General features: G+C 44.7%; 1 protein-coding gene across 12 annotated transcripts in view; it reads left to right on the plus strand.

Annotated features, from left to right (window-relative positions):
• The window catches only part of foxp2 (forkhead box P2), a 64,666-nt gene extending 46,221 nt beyond the window's left edge, over positions 1-18,445 (plus strand). For 4 of the 12 annotated variants that reach the window (XM_037243302.1, XM_037243314.1, XM_037243303.1 and 1 more), the window contains 14 exons: positions 214-351; positions 973-1,062; positions 2,227-2,407; positions 2,658-2,979; positions 3,735-3,839; positions 8,223-8,310; positions 9,132-9,233; positions 10,813-11,023; positions 11,450-11,553; positions 11,679-11,780; positions 12,846-12,967; positions 13,051-13,120; positions 13,469-13,767; positions 16,159-18,445. In XM_037243302.1, coding sequence (XP_037099197.1) covers positions 214-351; positions 973-1,062; positions 2,227-2,407; positions 2,658-2,979; positions 3,735-3,839; positions 8,223-8,310; positions 9,132-9,233; positions 10,813-11,023; positions 11,450-11,553; positions 11,679-11,780; positions 12,846-12,967; positions 13,051-13,120; positions 13,469-13,767; positions 16,159-16,303 — 2,079 coding nt within the window. In that variant the 3' untranslated portion in view covers positions 16,304-18,445. Of the gene's footprint in view, positions 1-213; positions 352-972; positions 1,063-2,226; positions 2,408-2,657; positions 2,980-3,732; positions 3,840-8,222; positions 8,311-9,131; positions 9,234-10,812; positions 11,024-11,449; positions 11,554-11,678; positions 11,781-12,845; positions 12,968-13,050; positions 13,121-13,468; positions 13,768-16,158 lie in introns of all 12 variants that reach the window. The other 8 variants (XM_037243313.1, XM_037243304.1, XM_037243306.1 and 5 more) reach the window with 7 other exon arrangements.
• Positions 18,446-24,589: the final 6,144 nt, after the last annotated feature.

Here is a 24,589-nt window from a genome sequence, read left to right on the forward strand (position 1 = left end):
TTTCACATTAGCTTTACTGATAGGAAAAGCTAAAGTAGGGGACCTGCTAATTAAGGTCCATGTCTATTTAAATGGCTTACTTTTCCCAACGGGAATGAGGAGGAAGTAAAAATAAGTCCTTCAGCGTCTCTTCTTGCTTACCACCTCCAGTCCGGAAATAGCACCTTGACCCGACCTGGGGAAAGATTTCAACCTATTTCAATCTTCTTCCAGGTTCCAGTCTCTGTGGCCATGATGAGTCCCCAGGTGATCACACCACAACAGATGCAGCAGATCCTCCAGCAGCAGGTTCTCTCCCCACAGCAGCTCCAAGCTCTCCTCCAGCAGCAGCAGGCGGTCATGCTGCAGCAGGTAACAAAACCAGATCACGGCTAACGGAAATTAGCGTGCTAGCCATGGTATGTCCTTGACACGCTTTACCAATGTGAAATTGCTTGTTCCACGTCGCCTCCAATTAAACATCTCCCACGTGTCGCCGGTTCAATTCCCTCATCTGGGACGGCAGGCCCGCCACGTGGTGCTGAGTGATACTGTAGGTGACGGATGATGTAACATTTAGGAGCGCGCCGGTGTCAGAGTTGAAGTGCATTTGTAATTTGTGGCTTTGATTAAGACGAGGAGAATGGTTTAATTAAGATTGTCACTTATCACGATTGGGAAGTGCGGGCGACTTCAAGGCGCTTCAATTATTAATTGGGAGAATTAGATTTTGTACTTTGTTGTCAAGAATTAAGTTTTCCCAATTGTGATAGACCAAAAAAAATACATATTCTTTTACAGATGCAAATTCCAAAAGCTGTCAAAACATTACTGATAATGCTTGGCGGTTTTTGCATAATCAATGCGTAACTCGGAGTTGTATATTTGAAGAAAAAGCTCGTCGCATTCTATGGAAGAGATTCGAAATGAATTCAATAAAGGCTATATTTTATTTTTAGACGCAGATTAACACGTGTGTTTGTTTACGTGCAGCAACACCTGCAGGAGTTTTATAAAAAACAGCAGGAGCAGCTTCATCTCCAGCTTCTGCAGCAGCAACATCCTGGCAAACAAGCTAAAGAGGTAATTTTTAATTTTTTTTCCCCGTCCTCATCAATCCGAGCTACTTAATGCAAAGGATGCCGCGACTTGCTCGGCTAACGAAGTGTTTTTGAGCAACAACAACAACGATTGACGGAAAAGAAACCCAAAGGCGACTCATTAGCGGATTGTTTCGACGCTCGCAAAGTTGCACCGCGCGCCACTCGTAAATCACATTGACGGACAGCCGGTCAACACAAATAGTCGGCGGCGTCTCATCAGCTGGCTATCATAGAAGAGAAGGGCCCGCTTTGACAGCCTCAAGTCCAATTGATCAGAAAACAGACATTTCTTTGTCTCCTCAAGTAGGCCATTACATCGCCCCGACAGGAAACCACGCGCGACCTCCCGGCGGCTTTGTTTCTGTTTGGATTTGTAAATTGTTTTATTTATTTTTTTGCCGCCGTGGAATATGGAATAGAAATTGCTCGGTTATTTCTCCAGAGGAGTCGGGCATCACCTCCCTGCATCACTCCATTATGCAGCAGCTTGTGTTCCAGTGAGCGCTTGGCTAACTCGCCGAGCTCTTTTTATCATGATAAAAACACATTCTCACAATACTCATCTTTTTTGGCTCATGGATTTGATTCGATTGTACGCTCACCGTAAATGCCCACCTGGCCGTGGAAGAGCTGAGCAGCCAATCGTCCCATTACTTTCGCTCGCTACCTTCAATTTTAAAGCCAGAGCCCAAAAAGATATCTCTGTCCCATTATTTATGGTTCTGAGTGGATGAGATTGAACTTTACGCTGAAATATATTAAAAACGGAAAGTCAGTGTCACTCTCAAGGTGTCTTTGCGGATGCTCGAGGACACCAAATAAAAAATAAACTCGATGAAATGTCACATGGCATTTCGTTATATGCTGAAAAAGTAAAATCGGACAATAATAATAAAAAAATTTCAAATGGGCTTATGGTTTAGGATGTAAATAAAATAAAATAAAAATAATTGGAACTTTAGGGTAAAATAATACAATACAATAATAATACTAAAAAAATTCCCGTCATTTCAAATGGGCTCATGGTTTAGGATATCAAAAAAAAAAATTTTTTATTTTATTTAAAATCCAGTATTTGTTGATGTCCCGTTCCCTCGGCACGCTTTCTCAAGTCCTTAATTTGTCGCCCTCTCCTCCACAACAGCAACAGCAGCAGCAGCAGCAGCTGGCCGCCCAGCAGCTCGTCTTCCAGCAGCAGCTCCTGCAGATGCAGCAGCTCCAGCAGCAGCAACACCTGCTCAACATGCAGCGGCAGGGCCTGCTCTCGCTGCCCGGTCCCGCCCCCGGCCAGGCCGCCCTGCCGGGCCAGGCTCTGCCCCCGCCAGGTAAAACCCACAGCGTGTAAATATTGCCTCTGTCTGGCTTTATTTTCCTCATCGCTATGCACCCGTGGCTTTCCCCCGTTATCTCGTCATACGTGTTTACATTGGCCTCATTGCTATGCTCCTCTGCTAGCCGCTAACTTGCCACATGATCGCGTCCAAACCTTCCATACCTCATTTCCGTATTTACCGTCTTCTTCTTGGCGTACAATCTCAACATCCTAAATAAAAATGTTTACGTCATCCACTCCAGCAGGCCTGAGCCCGGCGGAGCTCCAGCAGTTGTGGAAGGACGTGACCGGAAGCGGTGGCGGCGGCGGAGGCGGCGGCGGAGGAGGTCACGCCTTGGAGGACAACGGTATCAAACATGGCATGAACAACACGGGCGGAACGGGCGGCTTGGACCTCTCCACCAACAACAACAACCACCACCACCACAACAACAACAACAGCAGCAGCAACTCGTCATCAACTACCTCCAACGGCCCCAAATCGTCACCGCCTATCTCGCACCATTCCATCGCTAACGGGCAGTCTCCCGTACTCAACCACAGACGGGAGCGGGAACGGGAAAGGTAAACACCAGTGATAAAAAGGATGAAAGAAATAACAGCTTGTTAACTACACGGAAAACAAGATGTTTATTTGTTTCATAGTTGATCACAAAACAAAAGCTTTGTTCTCCCCGAGGAACGCGCTTAGCCGCCGCCGCCGCCGTGCCGATATCAAAAGACACGGCAGGCAAAGGCACGCCAAGACGAGATAACATTAAGTATTTAGTGCTTTGTGCCGCTTTGGAAAATTACCTTCCTTGCTTGCTTGTCATGTAAACAGAATACATGATGCCTTGAGTGGCGTTTCCAGGATGTTTATCCTTGTGATGGCGTGTTTTATGAATGCACCCTCTGCACCAAAACACGGACTCTTCACATATCGGCAGCTATGCATTATTCAAAGGCTTTACTTGGGCGATATTATAATAAGGCCTTATGCTACGCGCCGCTCCGAGGTGGAAGTGCTGTGTAATTGGTTTACAGTAGATGCTATCGTGACACCAGAAGGCGGGAAAAAGGATATGCGGGAAAAAAAAAAAAGACTTTATCTGCCCGTGTCCCGAGGGCCGGGTGGTAATGATCGAACGAGGAGTATTGTCAGGAGCGCTGCTTACCAACACGCCGCCGATCGATGCGGGGTAAGCCCCGCTGGAAAAAAAGCCGACGTGAGCGCAAAGGTGAAACTGTCACCGTCGATAGAATAAATTTAGAATAAAAATCTGGATAAAACAAATAATTTTCTCGTGTAATTTCCATGGACTTTTTCTTCTCCGCAGTTCACAGCATGAAGAAAATGGCGGCTCCCATCCCTTGTATGGTCACGGCGTGTGCAAGTGGCCCGGCTGCGAAAGCATCTGCGAGGACTTCGGACAATTTTTGAAGTAAGATTAGGACCGCGATATGTGTCCGCAAATTAATTTTATCCTCTGTATAAGTCATTCAGTACCATTGACGATTATAGACGTCAAAGATATTAACTGGGTTGGCAGTGAATTATAATCAAAATTATAATCCACGAAAAATCCAAATCTGCAGTAAAATGACCAATACGACTGGAAATCCACCGTCGCTACTTTGACCTTGCCACGTCGACAGGGTTCGGCTCGAGCGGCCCCCCCGGACTCAGCCGGTCGTGATCCATAACAAATCTCCTCGGCGGCGTGGAAGCGCCTGATAGGCTTGTGGAGGAAGTCGTCAAAAGGCTAATGGCAACTCGCACGGCCGCACACTCGCCTCCACAACAAAGGGCCGCCATTCAGTTGTTGTCACGGTGCGCGGCAGCCGAGCCAATGAACTCTTCATGCTCCATCAACAATTTAGTTAATTAGCTCATTTGTAATTGGCCGGCTTTGTTGCCGGGATGTCAGCGAGGGGACATCAAAAGAGGGAAGGTGTTTGCGGCGCCAACGATTACAGGTTATCACGCCGCCACTCACCCGCTCGGAGAAGAAAAGCCTTTCATTTGAATATTCTAATTAGATTTGTAATTAACTGTGAAATAACGATCTGGTGTGTGTTTTCCATAAACGCGGATGGAGTCCGGAGTTGCCATTTGTTTTTTTCCCGGTTGCGAGCCAAAAACTCATCGGGTTTATGAATTAAGCGTAATAAGCTCGGTGGTTATTGGCCGAAACAGCCAGACAGTATATTAAGCCGCATTTTCACGCACTATCAACTCATATTGTGGACCTTAATTGACACCAAAGCATGGGAATGAATCAGAGGTGAAAAGTAAATGACAGCAGCAACCCGAGTGTTTGCTTATTCCCCATGCGAATAAAGTTAACAAAAGCTCAAGTTGGGAAAAAAAAAAGAAAATTAACAAAACAATAAAAGAAAGTAATTGAAAGTCCGCTGATACAAAAAATGTTAATTTAGTTTTTTCCATGTGGTAGTTATTTTTTTAAATTTCATTTTGACTTTTTTTTTTTTTTTAAATTCGCTCAATTGTGATTAACTTGTTTTTCCCGTCATTTTGTCCCAACAAAATAATAAAATAAAACTAATACCGGAATTAAAACAGAAGTATTTTTTGAAAACAAACTTTCTCTAAAAACAAACTAATAAAAAAAAATAAAAATAAACCCTAGCATTAGTGAAAAAAAATCCAAAATCCGTCATCTTACGGGAAATATCCATTTTGCTCACATCCATAGGCATCATGTATCGCTTGAGCCTGTTTTTGTGGTCCGGTGCAGGTAGACGAGTTTGCCTTCCATCTTGGGGACCGAGCACGCATGAGGAGGCAAGCTTGTGTCGGATTATCCCCCACGATATCTTTGCATCACCTCACTCCGCTTACTTAAAGATGCTCTGTATGCTCTGAGGATATAGTGGAGGTAGCTTAGTGGGTTATTTAGGAGACACTGCCAAAAAAAAAAAAATCGACAGGTCAGACACTGGAATAAGCTCGCAAAGTGATGCGAGAGGGAAAGCGAGGCGGGAAGTTGAAAGGTTGGCTGACAGTTTTTTTTTTTTTTTCCCGATACCGATGCTTTCCACAACATCGCCTCCGACAAAACAGAACAACGTCTCCGCAGCGAGTCAGAGGCTGGCTCTTCTACCCTAACCCAGCCGCCACATGAAAAAAAAAAACCAGACGCCAACAAAGGAGGCGGGCTCGTCAGCGGAACAAAGATGGCTGCTGGAACGGCGGCGTGCCTCCGAGCGGTGATTGTCGGTGTCACGCCGAGGCCTTTCATGTTGCCGGAGATGCCAGTCGACGACACGCCGGCGACGTTTAAACAGGGTTACATAAAGCGGGTGTCAGATTTGCGTGACAGTTTCCATGTCGCGAGATGGGTGTGGGTTACGGGTGTGAGGAGGGGGGAGGAGCTCCACGAGGGTAATCGCTAGCTGTTGGCGCCTGCGACGCGTTTAGTCATCTTTTGTTGTGTTGCGGCGGGGCGGGGGGGGGGGGGACTTGTCGCTATTGGCGTTTAAAAGCGACTCTGTCTTCTTTGAAAATGCTCTCACCTGCAAAAAAAGGGAGCTGCAAGTTGCCGATGAAAGGGTTCCTCGGTTTGTTAGCCGCGTGCTAGTTTCGCCGCCGCCGTTCTGGCTCGGCCGCCTTATTACTGGCGCCGACGTTGAAACGGCACGCTCGGCCCCGCTAACCTGGTGTCTCTAACCCGCCGCTAATTAAACCCACAAGACTGCGGCCAAGTGTCTCGATATAACACACACACACATATACATACGCCCCCGCAGCCCCTTGATAGTTGAGCTTCCCCTCTACCCTTCCACATGTCTGCCTCACTGTGACAAGACCTTTAAAACGGAGGGCATTGCTTATGCATCAGCACCACGGACAGCGTCTGTGGGCCGAATGTGTACATATTCGGTGTACAGCAAAGTGTGTCGTCTAAGTGCGAAATTCGTGGCCCATGATAATACACAACCACAATTAGCCCAACGGTTTCATCGTGTAGATTTATTACCGGGCCCTGAGTGGACGCTGATGGCCCACATACATATTCATTCTGCGGGGAGGGGGGGCTTCGAGGTGTATATAATATATATATATAATAGAAAAATTATTTTTTTTATTTTTATATTCTAAAAATGATTATAAATTATAAAATAAATAAATCTCGTATTATTTTTAATGCATTTAAAATGGGTGTCAGTTCTATAAGGATTTTTTTGCGCGGTGCTTACTGTGGCCCCGGCTCAGTAAATAAGGTGCATTCTTTAATGATTGTTTCTGTCTGCCCTGCCTGTACCCCCCACCCCTCCCCATCATTATTCTCTCCGTCTTGTGGAATTATTAATGCACAGTAGGACATGCTGCCATTTGAATATTTCATAAATGTAGTAATCTTCCCTGTAATCGCCTCACTAACTGGCCAGTAGCAGAAGGTGCGTTTTGAATCACTGGCGAAATGTACGTGGCAGCTGAAAAAAACAAAATTTAATGGAGATCAACCCCCACCCCCCCTGCCGGCGACATTTTTTTTTTGTAATGAGGTATCTTTGGGGACAGCGAGAATTGTGCGCTGTGCTTTTGAAGCAGCTGTAATTCATGACACGCGCTATACATCAAGTGCATAAGATAGCATTATGGGCAGTGAAATGAAAAGGGTATTTGCAACATTAGTTTCCTCATCCTGCGAGGGACGTGATTAAATGATGAATGGAAAGCCTCGTCTTCTGCATGCACATCCCGAAACAGCAATTAGGCGGCGGGCTGCAGAAACACGCCGCTTTTTTCCCCACCCCTCCCTCGCTCGCTCGCTCGCTCTTCTCCCAAATGCTTCCTTGATTCTTGCTTGCTAATGAAACATTTGCGAACAGGATGGATCGCTTCGCGCAAGCAAGTTCATGACAAACTGAGTTTGGACTCGAAATAATACGGAAAGTGAATCCATCATGACGGCACGTGACCAAATAAAATGGCTCACTCGGTTTGCAACATGGGTGTCAAACGTCAGGCCCGGGGGGCCAGATACGGCCTGCCACATCATTTTATGTGGCCCGGAAAGACAAATTTGTGTCATTACTAAAATTACAAATTGTCTTCACTTTTAAAAAAAAAAATACAGATATTGCTTGCAATTTTCAACTAGTCTCTGATTTCAAAACTCATCAGTTTGTTTTGTAGCCTGTACCTTATCCATGAAACATGAAAGGTCTGGCAAAAGAACAAATAATCCATGTTAGAAGTTTTATTGTGAGAATTAAAAGAAAAAAAATCACATTCCAATCTGTTTTTCAGTCTCAATCCCGCTTTTGTGGACCAAATCCCGCGGAGACAAAAACTCTCATTCTGGCCGCCCGGCAATCTCTTTCTTCTTAATGAGGCGAACACAGCAGATGGCTTTAATGCCAGTCGGTGGAGATGCTTTTGTGCATCAAAATGTTGCCGCCGTTAAATGGACGCTATTGTTTTGCCAGGAGACAAAATGCCACGCGCTGAGTCGGCGCCTTTTTTCTCCGGCTCAAGTTCGCCATCTCAACCGGCCTATTGTCATGTTAAACATGGCGCCGCACGCCTTCACGTCGCTTCTAACGACCTCGTTTCGGCGCCGAACAATACCGCCATGACGGGTTCCTCTAGGTGTCAAACCTGAGGGCCGGGGGCCGGATATGGCCCAAATCATTTTATGTGGCCCGCCAAGACTTTATGTGTCAATCCTAAAATGACAAATTGTCATCACTTTTAAAAAAAATGCTAGAATTTTTTATTACAATTCAAAAAAAATATTTCTAATACATTAGTATTTTATTATATTAATTTGGATTCTTTTTATGTTTACCGCCAGGCACCTAAACAACGAGCACGCCCTGGACGATCGGAGCACAGCCCAGTGTCGGGTCCAGATGCAGGTGGTACAGCAGCTGGAAATCCAAGTAAGTTCTCTCCAGAAAGTCGTCACTAATTACGCCGTCACCATTTGTCAAAGGAGGCCACGGCGAGGTCCGCCGCAAAAGCGGGACCTGCCGAGTTAAACAAAGCCACCAAACAATGAGATCCTCGGGCCTGGCAGCGAAAACCATTATGGCTCTTTTAATTGAATTAAGCGTGCGCTTTATTTTCCCCCTTCCGCTTTGCTTTTTTCTTTCCAATTAATAGCGAGCGCGTCTCTCCCAGTCTGCCGTGTTAATTAACTGCACTTTGCACCTGAAGAACGCTCAAAAGGAGGGAACTATTTTCAGTAGGTGGAGCGTGACCTTATTAAGAAGTCATGCTGGCGAGATAATGAGAGCGCTGATTGAGCGACATTATTGCTCGGCGCCGCTGACATCTGCTCGTCTTTGGCTTTTTTTCCCCCCCCAAAACAAGCCGGTACGTTCAAATACGGAATAATTGACTGTGTTTACAAAATGGAAGCTTCGTTCGCGGTTCCTCAACATCCGTCACTGCTAATGAGGACCTGTATTTTTATGAAGCTTTCCTCGAGGTCCGGTCCCTGTCATTCCCGGGCTCCGTTCAGATTGATGATAGTTCACCGAGGCTCGGGGGCCGCTAACTGGACCCGGAGAGGCGGGTCCATCTCACGCCTTCACCTCTCGCGGAATTTTAAGCCGGCCTCATTACTCGTGGCCTAAATCTATTGACAAAGAAAAGCAAACGCTATTTTTTATTTTCTCGCCTGACCTCTCGACACCATCCCCGTACGTTTCTTCACTTTTGTATTTAATTCCATCTTTCATCTTGTGTCTTTTAACAGCTTTCGAAAGAACGCGAGCGTCTTCAGGCCATGATGACCCACTTGCACATGCGGCCCTCCGAACCCAAGTCATCTCCCAAACCAGTGAGTGCATATTGCTCGGTAAACACGATGAGGTTATTTTTTTTAGCGTAGATGAAGATGTAATGGGATTTGTATCACCGGCTTCTGGACAATAAGTTTGGAAGTGTATTAGATGGCCGAACCTCGGCCGGGGTTATTTCTCCGTGATAGCTATAATGGGCCAAAACAACCTGTTGGCTGGATGATTGAGCCCGCCTTGGCTCTGTTATTTTACCAACAAACAGCGGGAAAATGATAGCTGAGGCTTGACGCTGAATTCTGATCAGTTTCTAGAATTATATATTTATTTGACAAATATCGTCAGGCCTCCACATTCAAATAATGGAGATAATCGCACCATAGCATAATGGTTGGGATAATTCCGTCAAGAATCAAACGCCCCCTTTTTATGAGTCGCTCTTTTCTCCCAAAACTGACTGCTTCTAATCGCCGTTGAATATGAATGAATGATGTTAATGAAGTATTTCGTTACATAAAAGAAACATGAAAGAGCAGCTAATTGCATTTGATGGTGTTGAAGAAAAGGAGGTGGGGTCGGAATGATGGGGGGAGTCCGTTCCGACATTTCGGAGCGTCCTCGTTTTAGGCTTCCCTCGGTAAAAATAAATTCTTGAAATAATAAAAAAAAATTCAACTCATTTAGTGGACTTAGTTTTGAATCAATAAAAATCTTTAACCTCCTCAACTTTTTTTCTTCTTCTATGCTCATTAGAGCCAAGTGGCTACTTAATTATCTGCAAGTCCTGACAGCTATCCGGAATATTTCCAACTTGACATTTTATCCTATTTATCAACACAAATGGGCCCGAGCGATACCCTCTCGCTCCATCGGCCCCTCCCCTCCCCGCCTGCCATTTTTTAAAGTCAACGCCAAACTCCCGATACGTCCCCACTTGTCACCTCACAATTAAGGCAATTTGCTTTGAATATGTAACGATGTCATTACCATTCGCCGGCTGAAATTAGCACCGAAAGGTCACGCCGGCGTTTTTCCACTTGGCTGAAGGTTCTCGCATGAGATTTGGAGCCAAAAGATGGACAATTAGCGAAGACGGGGCGAGTGGCCTCGTACTCGCCAATGACTGACATATGAAGATACTTTTGGGGACGGGATGGCGTCTCCCGTTTTACTCCCCCCCCCATCCTCGATCTTTCCTGGCGTGGTTTGGAATAAGCATGAAACGTGCAGGCGGATTTTTCCATCTGTCGTAAAGAAGCGATCAACAGAGAGATAAAACGAGATGGCGCCCGATAACACGGAGGCTGATCGTTGGCTAATCTCGAACAGCGTGCTCTAATTAGAAATCGCGTGATACAATTTGGCGCTCGTAATTAGCCGAGATGGCCCGGCGAGTCTCCCCGAGTCTCGTTAGAGGAAACACAGCTGCGTCAAGCGCGGGGAGGGGGGGGGGATCTCCGAAAGACACGGAATGACTCGACATGTTCGAATTTAGTTGGCAAAAAATCGTTTATAATTTCTGTATATTTCAACTGCCAACCCAGTTAATATTTTTGACGTCTATAACCGTCAATGGCACTGAATGAGTGACATTTTCTAACGAACGATTAACATCCAGAATCGGTGTTTTCCTTCCAGCTCAACTTGGTCTCCAGCGTCACCATGTCCAAGAACCTGCCGTCGGCGTCGCCGCCTAACTTATCGCAAACGCCCACCACGCCCACGGCCCCCATCACCCCAATGGCGGCCATGCCCCAGGTCCCTTCGGTTCTAGGCGGGGCCAACGTGCCCAGCATGGGAGCCATGCGCCGACGCCACTCGGAAAAATACTCCATGCCGCTTTCGTCGGGTAGGTCCAACTACACAGCGGCGTCGAATCACTTGATATGGAAATAGACTGTGCATAAATATTACACTAGTGTTAATTAAGTTCAAATAACTGGCAAGTAAATAGAATATTTATTGCATTTGTGATTTCTTTTTTTTTTGCATTGGAAATATTCCGTCTTTGATGTTTGTATTTACGGGCTGTGTTTAAGTGGCATCAATTATGCAACGCGCGGCTAGCGAACGGCGCCGATCTCATTTTATGGATTTATTAGTGTTTAAGATCTCTCGCGAGAGACATTAATTAAAAATGCATTTTGTTAGACATGGAAAATGCTGATTTGATGTGCCCCCCCCCCCTCTCCCCTTTTCACCCCCCTCCCACCCTTTTAATTTGATGAATGCTGATGTAATACCTGGAGGAATAAAAATTTACCAATTATTTCAGGTGGTGACACAGTATTTATTTTTCCAGAGATTGCCCCAAACTACGAGTTTTATAAGAACGCCGACGTCAGGCCGCCGTTTACTTATGCAACCCTTATAAGACAGGTGAGTGGGGAAATAAATTAACTTGATTAGATTTAAATTAATTGCGGCATGAATCACGCCGCCCCCCCTCACTCTCGCTCGGGATGTCGTTAGCAAAAGCATTATTTGATGTCATCTCATTCCAGGCTATCATGGATTCGTCCGACATGCAGTTAACGCTTAATGAAATCTACAGCTGGTTCACGCGCACGTTCGCCTACTTCAGACGCAACGCCGCCACTTGGAAGGTACGGAAAAAAAAAACGACACACTTCCTCCTCTTCCATCCCGACGACAACATCTCTCAGATCTTTTAGTTATTTATTTTCCCCCTCCTCTCCATCGAGCGCAATTAATGGCTCGGCGTGGAGAGGGCTCCGACGCGCTAATTATACGGCAGCCACTCCATCATCAGCACCTTTTGTTGAGCCAGACACCCACTCCACCCCCTCCCACCTCCTTCTCGAGCCGCCTCGCCTCTGCATATCATTGATTAATTAAGAAGAAAGATGGCCGTTAAGCGGGAGAGTGAGGGGGGGGGGGGGAGCAGAGTGGAGGTCAAACCTCGTCCGGCCTGTCATGGAGGAGGAACTCTTTATTTAGTTTGTAAATGACTCGCTGCAACTTTATTGAGCGAAAAAAAAAAGAAGTCCATCCCGTATCAGCATGCAGGCCGAGGTGCCAAGAGTGAATTAATTTGGATTTGGGATTCAAACGAGCGACAGGGAGGGGGGGGGGCGAGCGTTTCCCGCCTTGGAACCGAGGTCGTCCGTTTACACGCGCGCTTTCGCCTTTTTGTTGCCTGCGTGACGGAGAGAAATTGTTTAGGGGAGGAAAAAAAAGAAAGGAATGAAAGTTAGTTTAATATCTGCTTTTCTCTCACACACACACACACACACACACATCCCGCTCTTCTTCTCCTCTCATCCAGAAGCTTATTAGTTCTAACTATATAGCATGCATAATAAAACTGCTCATTTGCTCATTAATATTAAAATGATCATATTCAGAGCCATGGGCATTAAGATCAATCAAATCCAGGGATTTTCAGGTCAGATGCGAGATCTGCTTATGAGTTTTTCTTTTTTTTTCTTCCCATGGTGAAAGAGCACCAAGGCAAGGGAGACGCTAAATATTACAGGCAGGCATATTAAAAGCCTTGCTTATTGTTTGAGCATGTTTTAATTACGCTTGTAATTATTTTGACGCGGCGTGCTTTGTGATGAATAGAATCAGCGGTGGCGTTTACAGTAAAGGCTGGAATAGTAAAAATGTAAAAAAAAATCTTAAACAAGCGCTGTGTGACCCCGCAGAACGCCGTGCGCCACAACCTGAGCTTGCACAAGTGCTTTGTGCGCGTTGAAAACGTAAAAGGCGCCGTGTGGACGGTGGACGAGGTGGAGTACCAAAAACGCCGCTCGCAGAAGATTACAGGGTAGGAGCAATTCAGGAATGTCCCAATACTTTTGTCTCTCTGCCGACTTTCATCTGACTGCAATTTGTCCGCCATCTTTCTAGAAGCCCGTCACTTGTCAAGAACCTGCCCTCAAGTCTTGGATACGGATCGGCACTAAACGCCAGCCTACAGGTAAAAACCGAACCAGGACTCCGCTCGGTCCACTTCCTTTCCCCCTTGCACGCAGAGTTCTAAGGATCCGAGTGTGCGCATGAATATTTATCCAGTCTGTCAAAAATGATTTGACTCCATTGTGTTTCTCATGGCAAAAAAAAAATATTAAAAATTAAATCGCCACATCTAACTTTAATGCCGGGCAGGTGAAAGTGTCCGAGAGTTTTTTATTATTTGAACTTGAAGTTTTCAAAGGCATCTGCATCATTTATTCATCGTGACCCTTTTTAACCTCTGACCTAATCAAAGCGACCAAAAATGTTTTTGTGCAAAACGGTACAAAATGTTTTTTCATTCTGGACATAGGCCGCCCTGGCAGAGACCACCCTGCCTTTATTGGGGACCCCGGGGCTAATGAACAGCGGCTCCATGGTGGGCGGCTGCCACGGCCTCCTGGGCGGCGACCCGTCCGGACTGATGGGCGGGAGTCCACCGGGCCTTCTTGGCGGCAGCCCGCCGGGCCTGCTGGGCATCAGCCCGCCCGGCACGCTGAGCTGTAGCCCCCCCACCCTCTTGCAGTTGGCCCACGACGACCTGAACGGCTCGCTGGATCACCTGGACACCAACGGACACGGCAGCCCCGGTTACTCCCCGCCGGGACACATGTAGGTTCTTTCAAATTTCAAATCCAAAAAGTACCAGCCGCTGTGTAGACCGACAGCCATCAAGGGCCGCTCATGCTTTTAACGGTCCAATTATTGTCAAATTTGCATGACACACACTTGGCACATTTTTACGAGTTTGAGAGGCTGCCTAAGACGTGTTCAATCGCCCACTTTGTATCCTTCTGCCCTTTGTTAGTTTAATTGCTTGATATTTAACCCACAGTAGGCTACCACTGCTTATTTTTATGATGTCATGACCCTGGGGCAAGGTTACATACATCATTCCCATTATTTCTCATATGTGAGCCCCAGACTTAAAGGCACTCTTAAATAGTCGGGTAGAAAAAAGAACCCAAATTGGGTTTAAAAATATATATCTTTTTTGTCATTCACTCAACCCAGAAATTGGGTCAAATAAATAACCCACAAAAAAAAGTTTGTGGCCAAAAGTGAAGAGCCCACAAAAAAAATTGTAGGCTATTCACTTTTTGTGGCCACATTTTTTTTTTGTGGGTTATTCATATGACCTAATTTCTGGGTTAAAAAAATAAAACAAAAGTTGGGCCAGTCTTTTTTTGACACTGTGGGTTATTTTAGACCCAGTGGTATTTTGTAGCTGCCCATTAATATTCAACAACAGGTAAAAAATATATATATTTGACAACAAACCACTCTCCTCTTTAATGGCGCTGCTAGCGAGAAACAAAACCTAGATTTTTTCCGATTCACTGGCCGAGTCACATGACATTCTCGTCGCATGTAATGGACAAAAGATGCACTTTGCGCTTGTTTCGTCCCACCAGACGTCCACACGTGAATATGTTTACTAGCCTCGCTCTGAAATGGCGTGTTAAGTGGGCCAAATCTGCCGCCTTGCCCCGCTCCCTCAAGTCATTTAACTTTTAATAACAGAATGGAATTGATGTTATTTTTTTTTTTCCCGACCGCCGTGTGTACTGCCACCGGAACCTCAAAATGGAAGAAATGTGTTTTTCGCCGCCGTCTCTTCCAGGATCTCTTTTAAATAATGGAGTGGCCCCCAGCGCTAAACTAAATCGTACATGGCCTCTTAAAGGCCTTTCTCGGGAGAGGACACCCTGCTCGGACAATTAGACAAACCTCGGCTTCCCCTTTAGCGCCTAAAGGTTCACGCTATGGGCTCTCCCGCTAACCAAAATGGCCCCGGGACATGCTAGCTGTCAACGTCCACCCTGAGGGATTTGCGTAAAGAAACGGCGCCGCTTAACGTCGGGCAATTTGAGCTCTCGTAACTCCAAGGTTCCTTTTCTGTAAATGCCGCCAACGGTCATGTTTAAAGAAAAACAAAAATGCTAACAGCAAAAAAACAGCTAATTTTAAAAGCAGTTGCAGTACCAATTTCTGGATTAGCTGAATATTAGCACTTTTATTGCCATGTTTTTTTTTTCTCTAACTGGCATGCCTTCGATGACATCACAGCAACATCAGCCTTCGATGACATCACAGCAACATCAGCCATCTTTGGCGCCGCACTATTAATTCCCACAATCATCTGTACCTTTTAGGATTCTTTTCAAATTTCAAATGGCAACACCCCCTCCTTGGATGTGACAAGGGCCGCCCAGGAGAGAAGCCATGAGACAAGTCCTAATGTACTCCTGCTTGATAAGCCCAACTCCTCCTCCCTCCCCTCTTTCCCACCTCCACCTCCTCTCTTGGAGTCTGAGGGGATTTTCTGATGCATCCGATGTGTCAGAAATAATTAGCTTTTGTCAGATTTATCATGGTGGCACCAACCCCTCTTCCCCGACCGACTCAGGCCTCAGATCATGTTCTACCTTGTTTGTGCGTGACAGCATTATTATTCTTGTTCGACGACCAACGCCGAGGCTGTTTGTCGCCCCTCCGCCCCTTCCACCGCTTATCGAGCCGAGATGTTCGTCCATTTGGAGTTAAAAACATGTATCATGGCGTCCGAGCCAACTGCCAGGGCTGAAGTTGATTAATGGCAGAACCTCGCTGCGTTTTTTTTTTCCCCCTCTTGAGGAGCGACACGCGCAGCCCCTGCATATTAACGAGCGGCTGCGCTTTCTATTAACTAGATAAAAAAGCCTCTCCTCTGCCTTTGCTCCGGGGGGCTTAGGGATGAGAAATTCTCCATTATTTATCATGTGGCCTGTTTTTTTTTTTTTTTTCCCCAACCCCTCTCCTTTCCACTCCACCCTCCCCTTTTCATGTATTTCAACCTGGTGTCATCAGTAAACTCTTAAATGCCAAACATGTCTGAGGCATCGCAGCCCGTCTTGGGCATCGTGTCAAATTAGCGTCTGGCGAAAAAACAACACGCTCGCATGCTGGATAATGCAGGCCGCCCGTGTTTACCGGAAAAAATAAAATCTGGTTGTGTCACAGGCCGCCCGTGCACGTCAAGGAGGAGCCTCCCAGCATGGACGACGAAGACTGTCCCATGTCACTGGTGACGACGGCCAATCACAGTCCGGAGCTGGATGACGACCGGGAGCTGGAGGAAGGGAACTTATCGGAAGACCTGGAGTGATTTTTATTTTCTACCATTTAGTTTGCTTTTTCCCCCCCTCCAAGGCCAGACTTGGAAAAGAACCACTCCCTGTTTCCTCTCTTTTGCCCTCCCTCGCTCTTTCTCTCTCTCTCTCATTCTCGCCACTGGGACTATTTATTGAGCATGCATCCGAACGCTCCAAAGGAACTCCTTCCTGCAGCCCTTTGGAATCGCTAACATGTCAGGCATGAGATGCCGGGAAAAGGACAAAAAAAAAAATCCAAGATGGCGTGGCCACTAGACTACAAGGACTCATGGATGGATAGATGGATGGATATAAGGAGGGAGGACACAAATGAGCAAATTCCGTCATATTCTGCCAAAAAGAATAAAAAAAAAAGGACCATTTTGTTTGTGAATAAGCCGAGCCGCAGTAGTTGTTGATGTCTAGAGACGATTGCTGGTTCAACTCGAGTCTGTTGTGTCACCCACCGCTTGTACGTCGCGACTATTTTTTCCCCATCCATTTCCACACGTCAACTGTAAATGCCATTCGCTCGATGGCAACAACTGCCAAAACCGAGAGTTGTTACATTCAGAAAAAAAAAAAGGGATGAAATTTGAAGAAAAAAAAAAAATTCCACTCACCGTCTTTCCTTTGACTTTCTGAAAGCTTTGTCGACCTGCAAGCAGTCACAGGCAACAGCTAGAAACCAAAGCCCACGCTAGCTAGCTTATTGACACAAGACGCCAAACTCAAGCTGCTCGGACCAAGAAGAAGCTTTTTTTCCTTCTGCAAAAACTACCTTCGACTAACCTCTGGGATTGTTTCCTTTCAAGGCCTCTCCATGGAGATATTCTAGCACGTCTGTTTCAAACCAATTTAATAAAAAAATAACAAAAAGCTGCAGGCCAGAGAGGAGCTAAATGTCAAAGTGGATCATAACCAAAACATTTGTGCAGAATCATGAGCCCATTGTGTTTCCCGTCCCAATTTCCTTTTTATTTTTTATTCAAGCTGGTGAATATATATATATCGTTCTAAATGGCACTGTTAACGTCACGACCGGAAACCACAGACGAACCAAACATGACAAAAAAAATATCTAGCAAAGCCAAATAGTATTCAAGTGGATGTGGCTCGGTTAGCACATGACGTGCAAACTAATAATTAATAATAATGCTAATAATAGCCATGTCGGAAAGGGAAGCTATGTTTGCTATCGATCTTTTCTGTAGGATGGATTTGCTTACAATTTGTCCCGTTGAAAGTGTTATTGCTTTAATAAAAACGCTCATTGCTGTTGTCAGAAAACCAAAGTTACACAAAATTCTGCCTCCGCTGTTAAAAAACAAACATAAAAGGTGTAAAACTGCACTGTAAAAAAAATAATAATAATAATAATTTGAGTTATGGCAACATTGTAAAAGCTATTTTTAGTTCACTCAACTTTTTATTTATTTATTTTATTTTTTTACAGTGTGGTTTTTCAACCAGTGAAAAAATATCGTGCCATTTTTCTAATCGAATTCTCATGAGATGCCATCAAACTGTAGTTTGCAATCTGCTAGCATTTCAATAGGGTGGGGAAAAAAAAAAAAGTCAAAGATCCGGCACATCGGTACCGTGCCGGCCTGCCACGACCAAAGCGGATCCAAGCTGCAAACCAAGCTAGCGAGCATTTAGCTTTCAGCACCAGTTCCACTTTGCGAGAGGCCTGCTAACTTAATCTAACCACACCAAATAAAAAAAACGACTTTCAAAAAGGGTTCTCCCACACTCCTTCCCCCAAAACAACACAAAAAAGGCTTTGGAAAAAAAAAAAAAAAACTTCTACCTCTGCTCATCACAACAACGTCGACAACCCCCCCCCCCCCCCCTCAAGATTTGCATTGTAATAGGTTGTCCTCAAACATTTGTAGAATGCTGATGTATAGATTACCTGTAAGGGAATATTGTGTTTTAAACATGCATGTCAAATAAAAAAAAAAAAAGAATCATTTGTCGGACAGAACAAGAGCTAAGAATGAGACTAGCGTGCGAATATGGCGGCGGGGTTGGCCTAGCGATACATATAAACAAATGCATTACCTCACACTTTGGGGAAGGCTCAGCCACAGAATGCATATTACCTGTAGATTTGCATGGGTTTTGTATAAATTCAAAGGAAAAAAAAAAAAGTCTAAAATAGTTGCTTGCACATAATACCAGAAAGACCTCCAGAAGTTGCTCCTCCACTAGATTTTAGGATTGTCTGGATTTTCTGGGGTTTGATTTTGTCTGTATTTTGATAACTGTGCATACTTATGTAAAGAAGAAGAAAAAAACAATTAATCGGTGGACCCATACATTGACTTTTTTCTAAAGAATTCAATCCGTGTTTCTTTTACCGGAATTTGTACCGATTCACTCTCACGGCTGGCTACGAGTAGCAAACCTACGTTTTTTTTTTTTGTTTTGTTTTTTTCTGCATCTGCTTTGCGTAGCTGTAAGGCTTTAAACCTAACGTGTGTATTTATTGCTTGTACCTCTGTGCATACTTTATGAAGCATTATGTCCGGCAGTTGAGTCATGTATCCTTTCTACTGCTATCCTAATAATTGGGAATATGATCCGCCTACTTATAAGGTCAATTGGGACTGTAGCGAACATGTTTGTCATTGGTGAGAAGAAAAAAAAAATTTTTTTTTTCTTTCTTGACGAGACTCAGCTACTTTTTTGATACTTTTCATGACTGTGTACTGTGTCCATATAAAAAGGTTCTCTGACGTTAGAAGGTCATGGTGGACAATTGTAACGTCATTATTTTCTGTATTTCATGGCATTTCACTGCTGAATAAAATAAAGGACCAAAAGTTGGAATTTAAAAAGCAACCTTGACTACCTCCAGCATTATAATGGCTTCATTTATTGGCTTTTATTCTAAAGGGAGGAAAGAAAGTGAGCAAAACAATGGACAAATTACAATATTATGAGGATTTATTTATCTTTTGAGAATATTTCAATGAGAATATGTTCAAAAATTCATAATTTAATCCCAAAATAATTTACTTTTTTTTTTTCGCAATCCAAGTCGTAATTAAAGAAAGAAAAAGAAAAAACTTAAGTCCTGAAAATCAAGTGATATTAACAGAAAAAAAGTTTTGGTCATTTTTAATTAAGAATGACAAATAAATAGTGGTTAATAGCTAACCATCTCTTTAAAAAAAAACTATATTTTAATAAGTTAAAATGTCTTTACATCCCATTTGGGAATGATTCCAAAGAAGAAAAAAAAAAACATCTGGTAATTTCCTTCCCTCGACTTGTCAGCTAAAATCAAATTGGCTGCTGGGATTGATGGCCGTTGAGAGGTCAAAGGCGCTAACAGGCTAACAGGCGCGCGCCCGCCGCACCTTGTCGGTCACGGAGCCCTCATTGCCATTCAAGCGGGAACCCACCATGACCAATGGGGTCGCCCATTAGCGGGCGTTCCAAAGGGTGCTCCGGAACATCGTAACCCCGCCACTCCCCACCCATGTGATCTCCCGAGAGACGTCGCAAAACAACACTAGTTTTTTTCCCCCTTACCCGTTATCTCCTCGCCAACGGCGTTCCGGAGCATTAGCGGCGCCTCCTGTCTCCTCGTGCTATTTATGCAGCGAGCGGCAAGTGTTTGTGAATTCAAGTGAGGGATGGCATACGGAGCGCAACAAGGGCCGCCGCCTGTGTACGACACAACATCAGAGGCATGAAAGCGCGCCAGCGGCTCCTGGCCCGCCTCTCAGAGAGCATGAAATAATAATGGCTTGTGGTTAGAGAGGTATCTGTGAGTCACACTGGCTGCTTTTCATAAAGTGGAGTTATTTACAGTGCGATGAATAAAAGAAAGGCTAGTTGGCGAGGCAGGCCTTTTCCACATGAACGGCACGCTTGGAGAAAGGAGCTTGTAATGTACTGCGGCAGTCGAGTATACTGACAGACACCGAGCGGAATAAAGAATGCGCGATATTTCTTTTCATACTTTTCTTTAACTCACTCTTGGAACTGGTTTGCGCTGCGAAATTAGCTAGCGCATCCTCATTGAATCCATTTCAATCAAGTGTCAACACGCGAGTCGTCCCTTTGGCGAGACGCCGCTCATTTTGCGCTTTATTGATTAAAGAGTGACGACTTTTTTTTGCTCACTTCCCCAATTGTGACCCAACGATGCGTGTCGGGTTCCTCGCCCCCACCCTGGCTGCCAAATTGCCCGCTAAATAGTCCAGCGGCAATGGCGACGCTAATTGAGATCATAATTATTATAATTGCGGTGCCTGAGAAGCGCGTCTTAAATAATTTTCAATGCTCTCAAGTTGATTTTGGAAACAGTGCAAAAAATAATTGCATAGCTCCGAGGCACTGCCGCTCGGATTCACTTGGGGGGAAGGAGACTTTTTGTGTCAGTTGACCCCCCCCCCCCCGCCCCTCCGACAGTGACGCACGTTTTCGTCAAATGAATTATTTCATTTTATACAAGTGATATCATTTTATATATTTCTAAGGACATATAAACATATCATCATCAGTATGACATCACCAAGCAGAAGAATGTTCAAACAGTAGAAGGCCGAGTATTGATCCCTGTGGGACTAGTAGGCAATTAGTACTTTACCTGAATGATTACTAAAGTACAATACTTTCTCTCCACCTTCTTGTCTGAGGTGATGCAGGAACTAGAGGGAAAATAAATGTCCAACCACCATCTTTAATCCACACTAATCAATGTAGCCTTCATCACCAATTCATAATGGAATTCCTTAATGGGATGATTTCAATTACCTGCTTCCAGCACAGACGCCGGGTCCTGCAATTAAATTAGCTCTTTGTCTCAAACCCTCAATATGTTTGTTTTAAAGGAGCCAAGTGTTGGCAGAACTTCTTCAAGCAGAGCTTTGTTTTATTTAAACCCCGGGAGTTGATCCTGGCGGCGGTTTGGCGACGAAGAAAAGAGGAATGTAGCATTAGCGAGGAACGGTGGGTTAAATCACTTACTGAAGATTTTTAATGACGTTTCAGTGTTCCTCGTATAATTACTCTTCATCCGAGATGGGCCGTAATGCTGTTGGACAGTCGCGGTTCAGGCTCGCTAGCTCGCTTCATTAGCGTGTCATTCCTATTTCACATCAGAGGCTTTAATTGTAATGCTGAATATGCACAGCTCCCCGCACGAGTCTAATCAAAGTGGATCCACTTGTATTATTAATATCAGAAATCAGCCCGCTTGCTATTTTTTTGTAATAAATAAAAGAATACAGACGCATAAATCAGCTGTCATTTATTAGCGCCGCCGTGGCATATCCGCCAGACATGCAAGGAGAAGGCAGCCCACCTCCTCGTCTTCCTCCCCTCATCACTCATCAACATTTAAAAAGTAGCAAAGACAGAGAGGAGCGAAAAAGAAGAAAAGGCGCCGCATTAAATATACATGCTAATTCTGCCGCGGAGAAATACGATTACAAAGCAGGTGCGTGTTGCCAAAAAAAAAAACGGGGAGGGAAATAAAATACAAATATCTGTGACAGAATACGGAAAATACTTGGAATGCGATTGTGTGGTGTCAAGTAACGTTTTTTTTTTTTTTTTACTGCATTGAATCCAACTGAGGCTAATTTGACCCCAGGTCATAAATCTAGGTGTACCTAATGAAGTGTCCGTGGCAACCCATGCAAAGTTGGTGCGTGACAGCCACGTCAATGATTAATTAGACAATAATGGGCAGACAGACATTAATTAGCCATTAATGAGAGGCCTCACCTTCCGTGCTGACTTTTTAAGTGCGTCTCAACCCTCTCGCCAATCCTCCGCGCCGACGCCACTTGGCCGCCGGCGTGAATAAATAATTGCTTCAAAATAGTCCCCAAACATTTACAAATACGGTGGACGCAAACTTTGTTGTGTTGCGCGTGGCGAAAGTGGCGAGAGATGTGTTGGATCATTTTGACCGTGTTTACATCCAGGTCAGCTCCATTACCTGCTTCCAACATGTGCACCTCACATCCTCAACCTACATATATAACCCCGGTTTGATCATAACCCCCCCCCCCCCCCCCCCCCCCCACACCCGTCCCCAATCTCCATCCTTTCCATTCCCAACCTCTTTGATCTGTCATTTGCATTTCTGCGCCTGCAGGCTGGAAATTATGTGGATGAGATTTTTTTCCTTTTTTTTTTAATTTTCCTCTTCTCGTCCATCGCCTCCTTTCTTTCGTCTATCTTCTCCTTCGCCGTACACCTGGTACCTGGTGAATCCATTCTCGTTATCTTCTTTCGAGATCGGCGAAACATCTACATTGAGTGAAAACTGTGCAAATAATATTTATTAATTATCATTATTATTATTGATTGATTACTGATTCGAAAAATCAGTTTCGCTTGAATCGTGCAATTCATCGAGATACGTATCAAATCACCCCTAATGTACTCCAGGTATAAATCGGGAATAATAGTTGGCATAGATTGGTTCGATTTTGCCGATGATTTATTGTTTCTTTGAATCCAATCGGACGCAACGTGGCCATCTATCATCAAAATGGATCACTGCAGCGTTTTTGTTCCACCAAAGAGGAACAATTGTAGGCAGAGCTTTGCCAAGGGCCTTCATCCGCTAATGTCGGTAACGTGCTAACAAAATGCTTGTTAGCGTTAGCGCCGTTGCCTGGGAGCATTTGCTTTGATATGTTGTCAAGCCAATATGGCGGCGCTTCCTGATTACCTCGCTACGCATGTTTATTGATTGCGAGAGATGCCGGAATGTCTTTTTGATGTGAAAGCGATGCTCTGTCAGGCAACGGCGACGCTTACGTTGCAATGCCGGCCTATTATTATTTTTGCTTTTCCACTATTTTGAGCCTTATTGTCATGGCAGTAGATAAAGGAAAGGATGTTAGCAGAAACAAACGGCGGCAATTACTTTCCTGCCGGCAGTCCGGGCAACTTTGGGCCGCCGTTGTGTTAAGCTGACGTCTCCTCGTGTGCTTTCATGTCGGCGCGAAGTATTTAGACCAGGCGCTAATATAGCATGCTAGCATAAATGATCGCCCTGGGTAGATAAGAATGACATGTTGATTGGACGAAAAAAATAAAAAATAATCAGCTCTTTCCCGCTATCTAGAATTCCTTTCTTGGAAGCCAAAAAAAAAAATCGCGTGTCAAATTTCATTATGAACATCAAAACATTTCTGTTTACAACATCCAAGTGGTGTCAATTAAATATGATAAATTATTCAAACATTTATCTTCTCCCGCGACGTGCCTTGGGAATTTTTAATCAAGGCAGCGCTATTTGCTTTAAATTAGCAGCGTCAAGCATGCGCCTTGTGTAAAATCCCTCGTATCATTAAAGATTTATCAATCGGAAATCTGTTTGGGTTGATTTGGCTGTTAATTGGCTAGGAGGGACGCCGCGGCTCAGCGTGACGCTGCAACAAGTTGCTCACCAGCAGATGTTGGAACGGATGACATATTTTGGAATATTATTTTCTACCCTATGCTCAATTTCTATCCGAGAAGCTAACTCAGCTATTCTAATGGAATGGAAATCCAAGCCAGCTGGCGACGAAGCTCTCCCAAAAGGTCAAAGCCAGGTCAAAAAGCAGTTCTTCACTCCCCCCCGCCCTTCTTGCCCTTTCTTTTATTCCCTCTCTCCATTTGTTCCACATGTTCCTTCATTTTGTCCCGCTGTCATCACGTCACTCACCAGCAACTTTGCAAGTGATTTACATTCTATTAGCTTGAAGCTTTTTTCTTTTTTGACACCCGCGCACTTTTTCTCAATTTTTTTGTCATGCAAATTTGGCCGACTGTGTCAAAACGGAGAACCGGCGAGGAGACTTTTGGAAGTGTGCCGTTGAAAGCTCGTTTTAAGGCACTTCAAAAATGTCTCCGTCTGTTTGCTTCAACACGCTGATGTCATCGCTTTTGGCCCGTCGAGATGTGAAACGGACGATTGTTAGCGAGAGGGGTGTTTTTTATGTGCCGGGTGAAGTTCTTACAAGAGGCCAAAGTTGCTTTTCGTTTTGGGCATCCAGGTGTGGGCGCTCCCAAGAGAATGAGGGTGATAGCAATTAACGTATTCATGATATTTATATATTGAAATATATTTATAAGGCTGGAAACCCTGAGGATGGGAGGGGCGGGAGAAGTGTGCGTGGCTTTACATTTTGCTAATGACATGCAAATGGATTGTAATGTTTTCTTTTTTTCCCCAAGCCCATTCCCAACGAGTTACGAGAATTAATCACACGTCTGGATTTGATGAGGTCACATGTTGTAGACCGAGAAACTATTTTGGAACTAAAGGAGAT

The sequence above is a fragment of the Syngnathus acus genome, chromosome 23 (assembly GCF_901709675.1).
Source record: "Syngnathus acus chromosome 23, fSynAcu1.2, whole genome shotgun sequence".
NCBI classification, from domain to species: Eukaryota; Metazoa; Chordata; class Actinopteri; order Syngnathiformes; family Syngnathidae; genus Syngnathus; species Syngnathus acus.